General features: G+C 46.7%; 2 protein-coding genes across 8 annotated transcripts in view; both read right to left on the bottom strand.

Annotated features, from left to right (window-relative positions):
• The window catches only part of sos1 (son of sevenless homolog 1 (Drosophila)), a 28,164-nt gene extending 27,131 nt beyond the window's left edge, over positions 1-1,033 (bottom strand). For 4 of the 7 annotated variants that reach the window (XM_023953478.2, XM_078949342.1, XM_023953482.2 and 1 more), the window contains exon 1: positions 460-1,033. In XM_023953478.2, the coding sequence (XP_023809246.1) occupies positions 460-546 (87 nt within the window). In that variant the 5' untranslated portion in view covers positions 547-1,033. The remainder of the gene's footprint in view (positions 1-459) is intronic. The other 3 variants (XM_023953480.2, XM_078949355.1, XM_078949361.1) reach the window with 1 other exon arrangement.
• A 321-nt stretch (positions 1,034-1,354) lies between these two features.
• tmem178a (transmembrane protein 178a) lies at positions 1,355-15,324 on the bottom strand. The gene is made up of 4 exons (XM_023953490.2): positions 14,765-15,324; positions 9,971-10,084; positions 6,750-6,887; positions 1,355-2,307 (listed from the first exon to the last, which is right to left on the bottom strand). Exons 1-4 carry the CDS (start codon positions 15,228-15,230, stop codon positions 2,066-2,068), a joined length of 960 nt encoding a protein of 319 aa, XP_023809258.1. The 5' UTR covers positions 15,231-15,324; the 3' UTR covers positions 1,355-2,065.
• Positions 15,325-19,534: the final 4,210 nt, after the last annotated feature.

The following is a 19,534-nucleotide window of genomic DNA, read 5'->3' as shown; positions in this document are numbered from 1 at the left end:
TCTACCCGGTCCAACCCACAACTTTGGAGGTCCAACAAAGAACTCTGGGACAGTGAGGAACAGATTTGCAGAGTGTTGATCTTCTAAATCACAAGAGAACCACATCAGTCCAGGTCGGATCGGGACTGAAGTGGTCCAGGTCGGATCGGGACTGAAGTGGTCCAGGTCGGATCGGGACTGAAGTGGTCCAGGTCGGATCGGGACTGAAGTGGTCCAGGTCGGATCGGGACTGAAGTGGTCCAGGTCCGATCGGGACTGAAGTGGTTCAGGTCGGATCGGGACTGAAGTGGTCCAGGTGAGCTGGAAGAGTCCAGAACCTGTAGCCTCCGGGGAGCAGGCAGACCCCGCTGCCCCCATCTGACGTCAGCCGTCCTGTCACGGAACGGCCCGGCTTACCTGCAGGGCCACACCTGGCTGCAGCAGCCGCCTACGTGCGTGCGTGCGTGCGTGCGCACCTACCTTCTCCAGGGAGGGCACCAGCAGGCCTCTCCACCGCGGAGCGTTGTCCTCGCTGCAGAAATCGAACTGCAGCTGGCCCGTCTGCATGCTCACACGCACGCGGCTCCGTTTGGCGTGAATTCTGTGCGCGGCTTTGCGGGTCCAGCTGCGCGGCTGAAGCCGGGGGCCTCACGACGTCCGGGATCCGCCGGGACCGCCGCCACCATCCTCGGCTAACCGTTAGCTCCGCGGCTAGGAGCTAGCTGGACCGGGCGGAGGGCATGGCTTGCTGCGCGCTCCCGGGCTGCGCGCTCCCAGCACAGGCTCGCCGGCGGCGGGAGGGAGGGGGTCTCTGCGTCGGTTACTGGGCGCGGAGGGGGGGGTCAGCGGAGCAAACGGCGCGCCGCGGCTGTCATGTCACCGTTGCGGCTGGGGGGGGGGGCTCCAGTGCGGCGCCTGCGGGTGGGGGCCGCGTGACACCCGGTCTGTCTCAACCAGGATCCGAACCGGAAGGTCGGACGGTCACCTGCTGACGGCTGCAGCGCTCCGGAGGACCGAACCGAACATGGCGAGATAGTGAGCATGCGCAGTGGGTAGTTGCTGACGTTCAGGGGCGGGGCTGCTGTAGAGCGGAGAATCAAACTGATCTGATGGGAATCGGACCACCGGAACATAGGAGCACGTGCAGGTCAGAACTCAAATAATAAACTCTGTCCTGATGTACGTTTTTGAAGGTTAGAAACAGAACCGGAACCAGGACTGACCTTGATCTGGGTCGGGGGGGTCGTAACAACCCCCCTCCGCCCCCATTAGCTTCAAAGTTCCAGAGTGGAGTCTGATTTGAAGATTCAACACTCAGAACCAGAACCAACTGAGGGACTCCGTACCAATGAGAAGAAACCACTCTGAGATCAGGTGGGCTTCAAGTATTTTATTTACAAATGGGGGGGGGTCAAGTGGTGTGTGGGTGGGGGTCAGGTTAAGTGGTATGGGGGGCCCTGTTCGGACCTTCTTACCTGCACTAAGGAGGTGTCTTGATCACCTTTACAAAAATCTGGTGCTGTTGAGTGAAAAAGGTTTGGACACATCTAAGTTCTGCTGACTTTTCAATGGACCGGACATGGGGATCACGACCCCCCCCCCCCCCCCCATGTGTCTCCCACCTGTCTGTGGCCTGATGGGGGGGCTGAAATGGATCTGGGCTCATCTGGAGCCAAAAACTGCGCCTCCATGCAGTCAGAGAGGAGGCTCCATCATCGGACCTGAACCCGCCCCTCAAGATTCAAACTCACCAGATCTTCACCTGTGATCACACCTGTGTAAAAACCGCAGGGGGGGGGGGTCAGCCAAAATACATAATTTCACAATGAGAAACGGTCACTGGCTAACAGACACTGTAAGACCCGTCCAAGCCGGGTCGGACGGCGGTTCCTCTGACACTACAAACACTGTTCCTATCGAAGACACCCAGAAGGGGGCGCCATGCTCCACAGAAGCTTTGCAGCAGAGGTATGAGTCCTCTTGAGGTTCTCCCTCAGCAAGAGTCCAGAAGCCAGTGTAAATAAAACCTCTGCAGCCCAGTCTGGACCACGTCTCGGAGTCCGGTGTCCTGCTGATCACCAACAGCTCACACAGAAGATTCCCGTGCAGTTTTGGACCTCAGAGCTCGGGCCCGGTTCAGGAAGGGGAAGGTGGTAGCAAGGCAGCCGGCAGCCACGGTCAGACCCAGACTTGTCCAGGCGAAGTAGATGGACCAACCGTACCCATGATCCACATCTCCAGGCAGACCGTAGATGAAGGGGGGGTTTCTGGAGAGGTCATAGGTCACGCTGGCCGCATAGGTACATAAGGAGATGGTGCAGAAAATGCCTGAAGACAGACGAGAGAGAAGATCAGAGCAAGGACAAAAAACCAGACGAAAGTCTGGACACTTAAAAAGTTACTCCGGAGAAACGTACTTTTTCAAAAGGCCTTGTCCTGCTTTTCTGAAGCTGTTCAGAGTAAACTAGATCCATATCATCATATATTACCTTTGGCACAATAAAGAACTATATTTTATGAAATGTTAGTTATTTTCCAATCCAGAAGAAAGACAACTCAATCTCTGAGGCTCCGCCTTTCACTCCTTGTGGGTGCCGCCCATTTCGTGACATCATCTTAGAGTCGGCCTCAATCTAGCCACAGGGGTTGCAAGCCAGTTGCCTCTGTGCCGGTCCCAAGCCCGGATAAATAGAGAGGGTTGCGTCAGGAAGGGCATCCGGCGTAAAAATTGCCAAAATAACCATGCGAATCATCCACAACACTTTAGACATACCGGATCGGTCGAGGCCCGGGTTAACAACGACCGCCACCGATGCTGTTAACCTACAGGGTGTCGGTGGAAATTTGACTACTGTTGGTCGAAGAAAGAGGGGAGGCAGAAGGGTCCGTGGCCAGAGAGAGAAGGGAAAAGGAAGGAACATAGGTTTGAGAATAGGGACTCTTAACGTTGGCACAATGACAGGGAAAGGCAGAGAGCTGGCAGACATGATGGAGAGAAGGAAGGTAGATGTACTGTGTGTGCAGGAGACAAGGTGGAAGGGCAGCAAGGCACGTAGTATTGGAGGAGGATACAAACTGTTCTATCATGGTGTTGATAGGAAGAGAAACGGGGTAGGAGTGATTCTGAAGGGGGAGTTTGTAAACAGTGTTCTAGAGGTGAAAAGAGTCTCAGACAGGATGATGAGCTTAAAGTTAGAAATCGAAGGGGTGATGGTGAATGTAGTCAGTGGGTATGCGCCACAGGTTGGCTGTGAGTTAGAAGTGAAGGAGAGATTCTGGAGTGAGTTGGATGAGGTCATAGAGAGTATCCCCAGAGGAGAGAGAGTTGTTATTGGAGCAGACTTTAATGGGCATGTTGGTGAGGGCAACAGAGGTGATGAGGAGGTGATGGGCAGGTTTGGTGTGAAGGAAAGGAATCTGGAGGGACAGATGGTGGTGGACTTTGCGAAGAGGATGGAAATGGCTGTAGTCAACACTTACTTCCAGAAGAGAGAGGAACATAGAGTGACATACAGAAGTGGAGGTAGGAGTACTCAGGTGGACTACATCCTATGTAGACGAGGTCATTTGAGAGAGGTTATTGACTGCAAAGTGGTGGTAGGAGAGAGTGTAGCCAGACAGCACCGCATGGTGGTGTGTAAGATGACCCTGGAGGTCAGGAAGAAGAAGAGAGGGAAAACAGAAAAGAAGACCAAGTGGTGGAAGCTACAGAATGAAGAAACTTGTGAGGAATTTAGGCAGAAGTTGAGACAGGGTCTGGGTGGTCAGGATGAGCTTCCAGATGACTGGGAAACTACAGCAGAGATTATCAGGGAAACAGGTAGGAAGGTGCTAGGTGTGTCATCTGGAAAGAGGAAAGACGGTAAAGAGACTTGGTGGTGGAATGAGGAAGTACAGGAATGCGTCCAGAGGAAGAGGTTGGCTAAAAAGAAGTGGGATGTAGAAAGGACTGAGGAAGGTAGACAGGAGTACAAGGAAGCGCAGCGTAGAGTGAAGAGAGAGGTGGCAAAGGCCAAACAGAAAGCTTACGATGAGCTATATGACAGGTTAGACACAAAGGAAGGAGAGAAGGACTTGTACAGGCTAGCCAGACAGAGAGACAGAGATGGGAAGGACGTGCAACAGATAAGGGTGATTAAGGACAGAGATGGAAAGGTGCTAACAACCCAGGAGAGTGTACAGAAAAGATGGAAGGAGTATTTTGAGGAGCTGATGAACGTGGAAAATGACAGGGAAAGAAGGGAGGAAGATGTGGCTGTTGTGGAGCAGGAAGTAGCAGAGATTGGAAAGGATGAGGTTAGGAAGGCTCTGAAAAGGATGAAGAGCGGAAAGGCCGTTGGTCCTGATGACGTTCCTGTGGAGGTATGGAAGTGCTTAGGAGAGGCAGCAGTGGAATTTCTAACAAGGTTGTTCAATAGGATTCTAGAGAGTGAGAAGATGCCTGAGGAATGGAGGAGAAGCGTTCTGGTTCCGATCTTTAAGAACAAGGGTGACACGCAGAACTGCAGCAACTATAGAGGAATAAAGTTGATGAGCCACACAATGAAGCTGTGGGAAAGAGTAGTGGAAGCCAGGCTTAGGAAGAAGGTGGAGATCTGTGAGCAGCAGTATGGTTTCATGCCCCGTAAGAGCACCACTGATGCCATTTTTGCTTTGAGAATGTTGATGGAAAAGTACAGAGAAGGTCAGAAGGAGCTGCATTGTGTGTTCGTAGATTTAGAGAAGGCGTATGACAGGGTGCCGAGGGAGGAGCTGTGGTACTGTATGAGGTCGTCTGGAGTGGCAGAGAAGTATGTCAGAGTAGTTCAGGACATGTATGAGAGAAGTATGACGGTGGTGAGATGTGCTGTAGGTCAGACAGAGGAGTTCAAGGTGGAGGTGGGACTACACCAAGGATCAGCTTTGAGTCCTTTTTTGTTTGCTATGCTGATGGACAGGCTGACAGATGAGGTAAGACAGGAATCTCCCTGGACAATGATGTTTGCGGATGACATTGTAATTTGCAGTGAGAGTAGAGAGCAGGTGGAGGAACAGCTAGAGAGGTGGAGGTTTGCTCTGGAAAGAAGAGGCATGAAGGTCAGTCGTAGTAAGACAGAATACATGTGTCTGAACGAGAGGGATCAAGGTAGAAGCGTTAGGTTACAGGGGGCTGAGGTGAAGAAGGTGCAGGAGTTTAAGTACTTGGGGTCAACAGTTCAGTGTGATGGGGAGTGTGGAAAAGAGGTGAAGAGGCGAGTGCAGGCAGGTTGGAGCGGTTGGAGGAAAGTGTCAGGAGTGTTGTGTGACAGAAGAGTGCCAGCAAGACTCAAAGGAAAGGTGTACAAGACAGTGGTGAGACCAGCTCTGCTCTATGGGTTAGAGACGGTAGCAGTGAGACAGAGACAAGAGGCTGAGATGGAGGTAGCGGAGATGAAGATGTTGAGGTTCTCCTTAGGAGTGACCAGGTTAGACAGGATAAGGAACGAGTACATCAGAGGGACGGCTCATGTTGCCTGTGTTAGCGACAAAGTCAGAGAAGCCAGACTGAGATGGTTTGGACATGTTCAGAGGAGGGATAGTGGATATATTGGTAGAAGGATGTTGGAGATGGAGCTGCCTGGCAGGAGGGCAAGAGGACGGCCAAAGAGGAGATACATGGATGTCTTAACAGAGGACATGAAGTTGGCTAATGTTAGGGTAGAAGATGTCCATGATAGAGTGAGGTGGAAAAGGATGATTCGCTGTGGCGACCCCTGATGGGAAAAGCCGAAAGAGAAAGAAGAAGATCTTAGAGTCGGCCTCAGCAGCGTGTCTGAGTTTCTCCCACCAAAACAAACATCTGAACTTTCACAAAGATGGATGTGGAAATGACAGCTTTTAGCAGGTCACTGCTCCATGGAGAAAGTGGGTGTGTCTGTTAGCCTGGGGGCGGGGCTGGCAGCCCAGACTCTTCCTGGAAGGGGCTGTTCCCCACATTGTGACATCACGATGAGAGAACCCACTCATTTTCATGGATTGGGAGGGGCGCATAAATGGATCAAAATAGCGCTTTGGGGTTGTTTTTGTGAGGAACGAACATTATAAAACACTTAAAAGCTCAAAAAGTTAATTTTGCATGATATAGGCTGGGTGGCTCGGTTGGTAAGGTGACAAGCTACCATGCAGGAATCCAGGGTTCGATTCCCGGAGGGGAATAAGCAATGGTACTGGGGGGCAATTACCATATCAATGGCGAGCAGTTAACATCACCCAGTGGGGGTCCTTAGGCAAGGCCCTTAACACTACCGCCTCCCGAGCGCGGTTCAGCTGCAGCTCACCGCTCCCCCAGGGGATGGGTCAAATGCGGAGAAGAATTTCCCCATTGAGGGATAAATACAGTATAAATTTATTTATTTATAGACCCCCCTCACCGTTTGAGACCTGGCATCCACATACAAAGACATCCCATTGTGGGTTTTATTTTCACTATACTTAATTCTGATTACCGGGGCTCTTTGGCTACGAAAATTAAAAACAAAAAATCATATAAAACAAGAACTCAGATCTCAAGAGGTTAGTAACCTGTCCTGGTGCGTCCACCTGCAGCCACACGCTAAACATCGACACCATATCCTCTAGAACCAGCTGTAAAATATGATGATAACAGCCTTTTGACAGACCCAACTCCAGATGGCAGCAGGAACACCTGCAGCAGGTGTTGCAGATTCTACTGCAGACGGAAAGTCATTCATCTCTAGGTTTTTGCACATGTTCCACATAAAGGTGGTCCAGATGAGGTTCTGGTGGGTTACCTGCCATCAGGAACAGCAGCCCAGAGATGTGCTGAGTCAGACTTTCCTCCCAGAAGAAACCCACTGATACCACGATGCTCCCGAACAGCAGAACAGCAGCCGCCATGCCCAAAAAACCAGCAGTGATGCGACGCATGTCTTAAAAATAAAAGCATAGATAAGAAAACGACACGTTTAGAATGGCAAATCTTTAAAACATCACATGTTCAATTCGTCAGAAACGACATGGAGGACAGAAAATGAACACTCGCCAGTGGGGAATGTTTTATCCTCAGTAAAATCCCAAACACTCTGTAGGTTGTGGGTTGAAAGGGAGAAACATGTATTAAACAAACTAAACTTTTAATAATTACATTATTTTAAAATAAATGTGAATAAAAGAAAAAGTAAATTATTCCAGAATAAATCAATTTAAACCATAAATAACTGGTAATATGAACAAGCATAGACTAAATATGAACATATTCTATCTATTCTTTTCAGAAAAAGTTTATCAAACCATTCCATTTTCTTTCCTCTTGTGTCATTTTATGACAGCTGGATGTATGGCATCAATTTTCAGCAACAAGTGTCGCACTTTGCCGTCAGTCTCGTATTTTGCCGTCAGTGTCGCACTTTGCCGTCAGTGTCACATTTTGCCGTCAGTCTCGCACTTTGCCGTCAGTGTTGCACTTTGCCGTCAGTGTCGCATTTTGCCGTCAGTGTCGCACTTTGCCGTCAGTGTCGCACTTTGCCGTCAGTGTTGCACTTTGCCGTCAGTGTCGCACTTAGCCGTCAGTGTCGCACTTTGCCGTCAGTGTCGCACTTTGCCGTCAGTGTCGCATTTTGCCGTCAGTGTCGCATTTTGCCGTCAGTGTCGTATTTTGCCGTCAGTGTTGTATTTTGCCGTCAGTGTCGTATTTTGCCGTCAGTGTCGTATTTTGCCGTCAGTGTTGTATTTTGCCGTCAGTGTCGTATTTTGCCGTCAGTGTCGTATTTTGCCGTCAGTGTCGTATTTTGCCGTCAGTGTTGTATTTTGCCGTCAGTGTCGCATTTTGCCATCAGTGTCGCATTTTGCCGTCAGTGTCGTATTTTGCCGTCAGTGTCGCACTTTGCCGTCAGTGTCGTATTTTGCCGTCAGTGTCGCATTTTGCCGTCAGTGTCGTATTTTGCCGTCAGTGTCGCACTTTGCCGTCAGTGTTGTATTTTGCCGTCAGTGTCGTATTTTGCCGTCAGTGTCGCACTTTGCCGTCAGTGTTGTATTTTGCCGTCAGTGTCGCATTTTGCCGTCAGTGTCGTATTTTGCCGTCAGTGTTGTATTTTGCCGTCAGTGTCGCATTTTGCCATCAGTGTCGCATTTTGCCGTCAGTGTCGTATTTTGCCGTCAGTGTCGCACTTTGCCGTCAGTGTCGTATTTTGCCGTCAGTGTCGCATTTTGCCGTCAGTGTCGTATTTTGCCGTCAGTGTCGCACTTTGCCGTCAGTGTTGTATTTTGCCGTCAGTGTCGTATTTTGCCGTCAGTGTCGCACTTTGCCGTCAGTGTTGTATTTTGCCGTCAGTGTCGCATTTTGCCGTCAGTGTCGCATTTTGCCGTTAGTGTCGTATTTTGCCGTCAGTGTTGTATTTTGCCGTCAGTGTCGTATTTTGCCGTCAGTGTTGTATTTTGCCGTCAGTGTTGTATTTTGCCGTCAGTGTCGCATTTTGCCGTCAGTGTCGCATTTTGCCGTTAGTGTCGTATTTTGCCGTCAGTGTTGTATTTTGCCGTCAGTGTCGTATTTTGCCGTCAGTGTTGTATTTTGCCGTCAGTGTTGTATTTTGCCGTCAGTGTCGCACTTTGCCGTCAGTGTCGCACTTTGCCAGTGTGCCACAACACTGCAGCTCCATCTGACAGGTGTAGCTTCCACTTTGGCAGCAAATGGGGTCCAAATCAACAGAACATTCTTTTTTTCTGACAAAGTCAGTTTTCCAGCAAAGTATGTATTTGATATTTCGTCTCCTAACAGCGTCTCAGATGAAATTCTTTAGTTACAGCTACATTAGCTCCACAAATGAGATTGCTGGCATCGTCAGCAAACATTTGTTCTGCCTCCAATGTTCAACAGCTGTTTTGTCTTCGGCACAGTGAGGGCCAGAAGAACTTGCAGCATCATAAGCCAGACTTCACTGACGCAGGAAGTGTTCGGCAAGGCAGCTGCATTATGGGATAGGAAGTCTAGTTCATATGTTACCAGTGCTACTTATCGCCGGGCCATTAATAACAATAACATACAATGATCTTGCAGGCCGCATATATTTACACGCTGAGCCGGATGTGGCCCACGGGCCATGCGGTCTAAGTGAATGAAATGATTTTTGTTTTTTTGTTTCAAATAAATGTATTAGAAAATGTTTTCACACACAATAAATGAATAGAATTTTTAATAAATGATTTCTTAAAGCAAAATGCAACAGAAAAAAGTTACAACTTTAATGAAAAGAAATCCATGGGTTTAAAGAATTAATTTAGTTGTTTTAATCAAAGATCTCACTGATGTTTAAGAAGAGCCGGCTCCAATGTGCGTCTGTGCTTTCAGATTAGGATGTTTGGCTTTAGATGGTTTTATTTTTGCACAGACTTGTTCATCAGTAAACAGTTTCTGGCATCTTCTGACTAAACAACTGTTTGCAGACCCGTCTGCTCTCCACATGTTCTGGGTCTTTTTTCTGTAATTAGGTTCTGCTAATGCAGACACGTGGCTAGCACCACCTGAGTCACAGGTGAGTCATTAACCGAAGAGGAAACACCTGATTCATCACCTCTAAGGCAGACTGAAGTGAGTTTTGTTTTGTCTGTTTTACAGTTTGTGTTTTTATAGTTTCTTAAACTGTAAAAATGTTTTTTGTATTTTTGTTGCTTCGTTTTCTTCCACAGCTTCATCCTGTTTGCCAGTAATGAGTGGGATGAACAGCGAAACAGACATAGCGTTACCATAGCAACCATCTCCTGCTCAACCCCCGCCATCTCTCAGTACTGTTAAATAAAACTGTTTCCACGGAAACCAGGGCAGTGAGCCTGCTGAAGTGTGGTCTATTAAAGAAGCAGATCAACAGGACTTCTGCAGGAGGAGGAAGGATGACATCACAGCTCTGGGGTCACCTTCATGTCTGTGTGTTCATATCTGTGCACGTGTGTGTCTGCATGGATGTGTGTGTGTGTGTGTGTGCATGTTTGTGTAAACACAGATGTGTGTGGGACCACTCACGCAGCAAACGCCATTCGTCTTGTTGAATCGTCTTGGTCAAGTTCAAAGGGATGTTCCTCAACCTGATTGGCTGAGGGAAGTGATACTTTACAGCGGTGCAGCGTTCAGCGATTCCTGCGGAAACAGAGATGACGTTCATAAACACCTGAGACAACGCCGTCACTACGTCTACTGTAACCAAGGAATGTGGGAACACCTGTAAAAGAACAGCACCTGGATTAACAGCAGCTCTACTGTACTGACCTGAAATAACCAGGTTAACCTGGACTAATGATTTAATCTGAACTAATGAGGTTAATATGAACTAATGACGTTAACCTGGACTAATAAGGTTAACCTGGACTAATGAGGTTAACTTGGACTAATGACGTTAACCTGGACTAATAAGGTTAACCTGGACTAATGAGGTTAACTTGGACTAATAAGGTTAACCTGGACTAATGAGGTTAACTTGGACTAATGACGTTAACCTGGACTAATAAGGTTAACTTGAATTTATTAGGTAAGCCTGGAGCACCCAGGTTAACATGGACTAATGAGGTTAACCTGGACTAATAAGGTTAACTTGAATTTATTAGGTAAGCCTGGAGCACCCAGGTTAACATGGACTAATGAGGTTAACCTGGACTAATAAGGTTAACCTGGACTGATGGTAACCTGGACTAATGAGGTTAACCTTAACTAATAAGGTTAACCTACAGCAACAAGGTTAAGCTGGAGCAACTAGGTTAACCTGGACTAATGGTAACCTGGAATAATGAGGTTGCCCTGAAACTAATTAGGTTAACCTGGACTAATAAAGTTAAGATCAACTAATTAGGTTAGCCTGGAGCACCCAGGTTAACCTGGACTAATGATTTAATCTGTTTAAATATGTCCGGGCCAGTCAGAATGTCAAAACAAGTCAGGTCAAATAGTCAGAACGGGTCAGAACAGGGCTAATATGTCAGAACGGGTCAGAACAGGTCTAATATGTCAGAACGGGTCAGAACAGCTCTAATATGTCAGAACAGGGGTAATATGTCAGAACGGGTCAGAACAGTTCTAATATGTCAGAACGGGTCAGAACAGGGCTAATATGTCAGAACGGGTCAGAACAGGGGTAATATGTCAGAACGGGTCAGAACAGGTCTAATATGTCAGAACAGGTCAGAACAGTTCTAATATGTCAGAACGGGTCAGAACAGGTCTAATATGTCAGAACGGGTCAGAACAGGGCTAATATGTCAGAACGGGTCAGAACAGGTCTTATATGTCAGAACGGGTCAGAACAGGGCTAATATGTCAGAACGGGTCAGAACAGGTCTAATATGTCAGAACGGGTCAGAACAGTTCTAATATGTCAGAACGGGTCAAAACAGGTCTAATATGTCAGAACAGGTCTAATATGTCAGAACGGGTCAGAACAGTTCTAATATGTCAGAACGGGTCAGAACAGGTCTAATATGTCAGAACGGGTCAGAACAGGTCTAATATGTCAGAACGGGTCAGAACAGGTCTAATATGTCAGAACAGGTCAGAACAGGGGTAATATGTCAGAACGGGTCAGAACAGTTCTAATATGTCAGAACGGGTCAGAACAGGTCTAATATGTCAGAACGGGTCAGAACAGTTCTAATATGTCAGAACAGGTCTAATATGTCAGAACGGGTCAGAACAGTTCTAATATGTCAGAACGGGTCAAAACAGGTCTAATATGTCAGAACGGGTCAGAACAGGTCTAATATGTCAGAACGGGTCAGAACAGTTCTAATATGTCAGAACGGGTCAGAACAGGTCTAATATGTCAGAACGGGTCAGAACAGGTCTAATATGTCAGAACGGGTCAGAACAGGGGTAATATGTCAGAACGGGTCAGAACAGTTCTAATATGTCAGAACGGGTCAGAACAGGTCTAATATGTCAGAACGGGTCAGAACAGTTCTAATATGTCAGAACAGGTCTAATATGTCAGAACGGGTCAGAACAGGTCTAATATGTCAGAACGGGTCAGAACAGGGGTAATATGTCAGAACGGGTCAGAACAGGGGTAATATGTCAGAACGGGTCAGAACAGTTCTAATATGTCAGAACGGGTCAGAACAGGTCTAATATGTCAGAACGGGTCAGAACAGTTCTAATATGTCAGAACAGGTCTAATATGTCAGAACGGGTCAGAACAGTTCTAATATGTCAGAACGGGTCAAAACAGGGCTAATATGTCAGAACGGGTCAGGACAGGTCTAATATGTCAGAACGGGTCAGAACAGTTCTAATATGTCAGAACGGTTCAGAACAGTTCTAATATGTCAGAACGGGTCAGAACAGGTATAATATGTCAGAACGGGTCAGAACAGGTCTAATATGTCAGAACGGGTCAGAACAGGTCTAATATGTCAGAACGGATCAGAACAGCTCTAATATGTCAGAACAGGGCTAATATGTCAGAAGAGGTCCGAACAGGTCTAAATTGACAGAACGGGTCAGAACAGTTCTAATATGTCAGAACGGGTCAGAACAGGTCTAATATGTCAGAACGGGTCAGAACAGTTCTAATATGTCAGAACGGGTCAGAACAGGTCTAATATGTCAGAACGGGTCAGAACAGGTTTAATATGTCAGAACGGGTCAGAACAGGTCTAATATGTCAGAACGGGTCAGAACAGTTCTAATATGTCAGAACGGGTCAGAACAGGGCTAATATGTCAGAACGGGTCAGAACAGTTCTAATATGTCAGAACGGGTCAAAACAGGTCTAATATGTCAGAACAGGTCTAATATGTCAGAAAGGGTCAGAACAGTTCTAATATGTCAGAACGGGTCAGAACAGCTCTAATATGTCAAAACAGGTCTAATATGTCAGAAAGGGTCAGAACAGCTCTAATATGTCAGAACGGGTCAGAACAGTTCTAATATGTCAGAACGCGTCAGAACAGGTCTAATATGTCAGAACAGGGCTAATATGTCAGAACGGGTCAGAGCAGGGGTAATATTTCAGAACGGGTCAGAACAGGTCTAATATGTCAGAACGGGTCAGAACAGTTCTAATATGTCAGAACGGGTCAGAACAGGTCTAATATGTCAGAACGGTTCAGAACAGTTCTAATATGTCAGAACGGGTCAAAACAGGGCTTATATGTCAGAACGGGTCAAAACAGGGCTAATATGTTAGAACGGGTCAGAACAGTTCTAATATGTCAGAACGGGTCAGAACAGTTCTAATATGTCAGAACGGGTCAAAACAGGTCTAATATGTTAGAACGGGTCAGAACAGTTCTACTATGTCAGAACGGGTCAAAACAGGTTTAATATGTCAGAACGGTTCAGAACAGTTCTAATATGTCAGAACGGGTCAGAACAGGGCTTATATGTCAGAACGGGTCAAAACAGGGCTAATATGTTAGAACGGGTCAGAACAGTTCTAATATGTCAGAACGGGTCAAAACAGGTTTAATATGTCAGAACGGGTCAGAACAGGGGTAATATGTCAGAACGGGTCCGAACAGGTCTAATATGACAGAACGGGTCAGAACAGTTCTAATATGTCAGAACGGGTCAGAACAGTTCTAATATGTCAGAACGGGTCAAAACAGGTCTAATATGTTAGAACGGGTCAGAACAGTTCTACTATGTCAGAACGGGTCAAAACAGGTTTAATATGTCAGAACGGGTCAGAACAGGGGTAATATGTCAGAACGGGTCAGAACAGTTCTAATATGTCAGAACGGGTCAGAACAGGTCTAATATGTCAGAACGGGTCAGAACAGGTCTAATATGTCAGAACAGGTCTAATATGTCAGAACGGATCAGAACAGCTCTAATATGTCAGAACAGGGCTAATATGTCAGAACGGGTCAGAGCAGGGGTAATACGTCAGAACGGGTCAGAACAGTTCTAATATGTCAGAACGGGTCAGAACAGGTCTAATATGTCAGAACGGGTCAGAACAGTTCTAATATGTCAGAACGGGTCAGAACAGCTCTAATATGTCAGAACGGGTCAGAACAGTTCTAATATGTCAGAACGGGTCAGAACAGGGCTAATATGTCAGAACGGGTCAGGACAGGTCTAATATGTCAGAACGGGTCAGAACAGTTCTAATATGTCAGCACGGGTCAGAACAGGTCTAATATGTCAGAACGGGTCAGAACAGGTCTAATATGTCAGAACGGGTCAGAACAGTTCTAATATGTCAGAACGGGTCAAAACAGGTCTAATATGTCAGAACGGGTCAGAACAGTTCTAATATGTCAGAACGGGTCAAAACAGGTCTAATATGTTAGAACGGGTCAGAACAGTTCTAATATGTCAGAACGGGTCAAAACAGGTCTAATATGTCAGAACGGGTCAGAACAGGGGTAATATGTCAGAACGGGTCCGAACAGGTCTAATATGTCAGAACGGGTCAGAACAGGGCTAATATGTCAGAACGGGTCAGAACAGTTCTAATATGTCAGAACAGGTCTAATATGTCAGAACGGGTCAGAACAGTTCTAATATGTCAGAACGGGTCAGAACAGGGCTAATATCTCCAAGCAGTAGCACTCAGTGATTTTATCAGTTTGGGGCTGCTTAATGATTCCAAATCTGCAGTCCGCCGTCTCTGGTTCAGACCCATAAGGATCCTGGACCCCATTACCCACAATTCTCAGTGCTCCAGGTTCAGGTGTCTTGCATCTATGACGTCAGACATTCACTCACTGTGCCATTAGAGCGCGCTCTCCTCTGTGAACAGCAGACGTTTCTGGTGATACTGAACGCGCGTGCGTGCAGGAGTGTTTGCTTGTATGTAAAGTATCACATGCACGCGCTGACCCCGTGCGATGAGCTTGTCGATGTCCTGATCCTCAAAGTAGCACTTCTGCCACAGCCCCGCGTGCGTGGAGAACAGCGGCCTCCCGCACTCAGTCTCGAGGATGCCCATCCCGAGGATCGCGCGCCAGTTCTCCAGCAGCTCCTCCTCGCGGCTACCCACGTGCACGGGCTTCATGAGCGCCACGTCTCGGTGGCGCGCGCCTCCGTCCAGCAGCGGGAGATGGTAGATCGGCATGTCCCGGTTCTTCTGGTCCGTGGAGTCCGCCCCGTGCCGGTCGCAGTTCTCCTTGTGCGCGCGTGTGTCGGTGTGGTACCAGTGGTCCGTGCAGATGGCGGTAACCAGCAGCAAGAGCGCGAGCGCGCTGAGCGTGAGGCTGGCCGCGGAAACTTTCACGGTGACCGGTCGCGCGCTCTGCATGACTGCGAGGACCGAACCGGTTCCGGTACACGGAGGTTCTGCTGCCATCCTCCGGCGCGTGAGCTGCGGCGCCTTTGTCAGTGAGAGCGCGTTGTCATGCCGACTGACTGTGCTGCGTCAACGTGCACGCGGGTGGCACCGGAGGCGTGGGGTCTAGCCTTCAAAATAAAAGCCCAGTCACAGATGACAGTTATTTTGCTGCAGTGACGTCACGGCGGAGGATGACGGCAGTGTTTCTGGTTTTCCAGACACATGAAGTCGGTCCGTTTAAATCGGATCAGGTCAAAGGCCTGAACACTAATCCTGGATTGGGTCTGGAGAGCGGTACCAGAACCCCAGCCTCTTCCTGATGCTGCAGGTTGTTGGAGAAGATTCACGCGGTTCCCATTGGCCCAGTAGACGGGTTCTCCAGAAAGAGCGGCTGGACCACAGTCTCATGTCATTCTAGCAAACACCATCATGTGTTGACCTGCAGTCACCACCTTCCAGGGGAGGAGGGAAGAACAAAGAATTTAAAGCTGAACTTCAGAACCAAAACCAGTTAACTTCCATGGGAGTGAAAGCTTTGATAAGAGTTTGTTATGATCTGTGGTGCAAACAAAAAAATCCCTCGTTTAAAAGCAATGAAATGAAAAAAACTGGGATGACTGTGCAGACGAGCAAAGAATTATTATAAGATTTGTCAGCAGCCAGTGGTGTTGGACCCAAGAACCAGGAGATCCGGTATGTGGCAGAAACTTAGAAATGACATAATAAACTCACAAACTACAGGAGCAACAGAAGGACGACGAAGCAGATGAAGAACTGAAAAGCAGATGCTCAAATACACCGACACATCACTTCATGAAGTAAGCGGCTGACGGGACGTCAGGGTTAGCAGAAGAAGGTTATTTACGGGAGGAAATGCTTCCTCTTCCCATTGTTTGGTGAAGAAGCAGATCTTCACAGCTTGGATCAGTTTGGACAAGCTGGTCCTGTGTCATACTTCTTGGAGATACTTGTTGACAGTGTCTGGTTACCATGGAAACGGCAGAACTGCCCCAGACGGACATGTGCTTTGAGATGGTTGGAAATCTTTAGGTCAGTAAGGCAGTAGAAGCTATCACTCTTATTTTGAAATGCCAAAGGAAGTCCTGTCACACATCATAACAGGTGACTCTGGGCTTGGGGGTGTGGCCTCTGAGCTGCTGCTGATGATGTCAGGTGAGCAGAAGTGCTGACTGCAGTTGAAAGTGGAAAGCAGAGATGTTCTGCTGGTTCTTGGCTCCCAGGGACTTTAAACTAGAACATCAGACGTTCTTCGTTTCCACATTTGCACAGACAAAACAACATGAACAAGTTCTGAATTCAGAGGCAGAACTTCTGGTGAAGAGGTCCAGCAACAGGAAGCAGATCTAGCTGGATCTCCTTCATAAAGGTTCTTGTCTACTCTCAGCTGCAGATCAAAGAAATGTTCAAAAATGGGATTCTTCCAGGATCTCCATGACGATAGGAAGGAAAACCCTAACACAACATTGTGTTGTTTGAGTAACCTTCACACACTTCCAAAAATCAGGTCTTTGAATTGAAAAGTTTCTGCTTGAACGTCTGCTGTTCTTCAGCTCTAAACCTCACGCAGACGTTCAGCCGCTGGACCTTCAGGTGACGTTGATGCGAGACGGTTCCAAAACAGAACTGAGAAGAACCCTGCTGTTCCCCAGAGCTATTTATGTTCCCACACACGAGAACATGCTTTGTGAGCAGCTACGATGTTTGCTCTTCTCATCAGAACAAACATCTCACACCTTCAAAAAAGCAGCTCCTGTGTGCACACGTGTCTGGAGCCTGGGGTGATGAGGTGACCTTCATCTCTTCCTCTCAGCTGACGTGGTCATTCTTTATCTGCACATCAGAAAGGGCCTTGTAGTGTTTCCTTGGTGACCTGAGGGCTCATGGGAAATCTCAGGTGACTGCATTTCAATGTGATGCAGAAGAGAGGGAAAACTTGTCCATTAGCCTGATCAATAATTCAGCAGCGTCCTTGCTGCGCTCTGCTGCTTCCTGTAACAAAACGCCCCGCCCCCACCCCCCATACCAGAGTCTCTCAGCCCAGCCGTTATCCATAAGAGGAAGTCGCATGCATGTGAGCCGCCATGACCTTCAGGACGTTCACTGACCCACACCATCAAATCTACTTTATCCACACAATCAGCGGTGGAATGAGGCAGTTTGTTGACCTGGGGAAATATTCTGATGTGAAGACGTTCCTGTCTGAGTTTCTACTGATCGTCTAAGATGTTGATGTGGAGAAAAGAAAAGCTGGCAGTGGGGGTTTCACTGTCATTCTGATTTTTTTTTAAGTTTTACTTCATAACTGAGGTTTTCTTAAAGACAAAAAAAACAAAAAGATCACGCTGAGCTTCATTATGATTAAACCAGCATCACTACATAATGACGTGAAAGGCTGTGGGGTGAGCAAAAGGCAACAGATGGAAGATCATGATGGAAACGTTCATTCAGCTGACAAAAGTCACAGTTTCAACATTTGAATCCCTGATGCAAATAAATGATCATTTCATGAAAACTCTTTATTCAAGAAAATGTGTTGATTTTTTTGTTAACAAACAAAAACAGAGACAAAAATTCAGTGAAAATGGCATCCAATCAGAGCAACTGTTGATAATGAAAGGTCCAATCAGAACACAGAGCCGTGCACAGACCGATTATGTGTAACATCACCAACTTACTGGTCCGCCTTCATGGAGACATCAGTTGTTTTTGTTTACATTGACTACCCCCCCTTCACAGACCGACACGTTCGCAAGCTGTAGAAGACGAGACGGACGAAAAGCAGTTCAAAAAGAAGTTGTGTTAAGAAGGTAGAAAGCGCTATATAAGTATACGCCATTTACCATTTACCAAATAAAATTGAACTGAATAAAGTCGATCTAATCTAATCTAAACAGGACTACGGTGGCCCTTAAGTGCAAATCATTTAACAAATCCCTCGATACAAAAACAATTTGAAGATCACAACAACACACTGAGGTGTTCCCCCTACCATGACAAAGGTGGATAAAGGTGGAAAGATTTCATGTAATCCATGGACACCAGTGAAGATCACAAATCATTGAAGAACAAAGGTTCAGAGCACTGTCTAGTGGGTCTAGATGACCCACCTCCCAATGTTAAAGTGCCTAGGATAGAACAAGGGTTACGAGGAAACATCACATGGGTTTGTCAGAGCAAGTAAAGAACTCGAATGGGCTGACGTCTACATGAAAGACCGTCTGACCAAAAGGAACCTGGACATTTCCAAAAGAGCCAGACTTTTGAAGAAGCAGAAGAAAATTCAAAACACTCGGATAAGAATCTGTAAAATATTCAACAAACGGATCACCAGAGCTGGCCATGCTTATGGTGGTGAGCAACACGGAAGTCTTTGGAAAGTTCGTGGTCACAGAACTCTGAGCAAAAAATATCGACTCATAAAGAAGTTTGAGAGATGTAAAAGAAAATCCTAAAGGCATAAATCAACTGTCACCAGGATTGGAGAGTTCTGAACTGTGAACAACTTGACTTTAATTTATTCAGCCACTCTGATATCAGCTTTCAGAAGCACAAGGACCCTGATCAACATGGACTGCATGTCTTACAGCACAGACAACTTCAAAACCTGTTAATCTAGAAGGAAGGCTGTCAGTTTACAGTAGAAGTAACACCAACTTTGGAGCCACCATGGATCATAAAATATGGACCTTCCATTTGACATCAGAACCACATCTGTGACTTGCTTTAACTGTGATAAGGTTACTGTTTTTGACAAAAAAGTTAATTCTGGAAAAATGTACTTATTTCTTCTGATAACCAACCAGCACTCCGTTTTGATACTTGACATGGGATATAATGATTCGTGGAATATGGTATTGTCTTCTATAACCAATAATCACTTCATCTTGGTTATTTAATCTTTTAAAAACTTGTTAATTTGATTAATTATATTGACTGGTAATGTATAGATAAATAAATAGAAGCTAAGAACCAGATTATGGTAAATATGTTAAGACAAATAAAGTGAATTAAAACACAACATGGGTAGGATTTATAAGTTCACTTCCTCCAACCTCTAACCCTAGTTATCCTAATGAAGTTTGATAGAACAAGAGAAACATATATAAACAGGCTGTTTGTAATTTAGCCTGCGAAAGTGTACGCTCAGTGGAGGGTCAAAACAGCCAAGCAGACCCACCAAGGCTAGAAACTGAACAATACTGGAAAAGTATGTGGGAGAAAGAGATGGCACATAACAGCAATGCCCAGTGGCTGGTCTCTCTGAGAAAAGAACATAGCAACCTCCCTGAACAGAATCCAGT

The sequence above is a fragment of the Oryzias latipes genome, chromosome 1 (assembly GCF_053564925.1).
Source record: "Oryzias latipes strain Hd-rR chromosome 1, Olatipes_Hd-rR_3.1".
Taxonomy (NCBI): Eukaryota; Metazoa; Chordata; class Actinopteri; order Beloniformes; family Adrianichthyidae; genus Oryzias; species Oryzias latipes.
The sequence above is the reverse complement of the archived record's forward strand: the minus strand, read 5'-3'. Positions and strand labels throughout refer to the sequence as shown.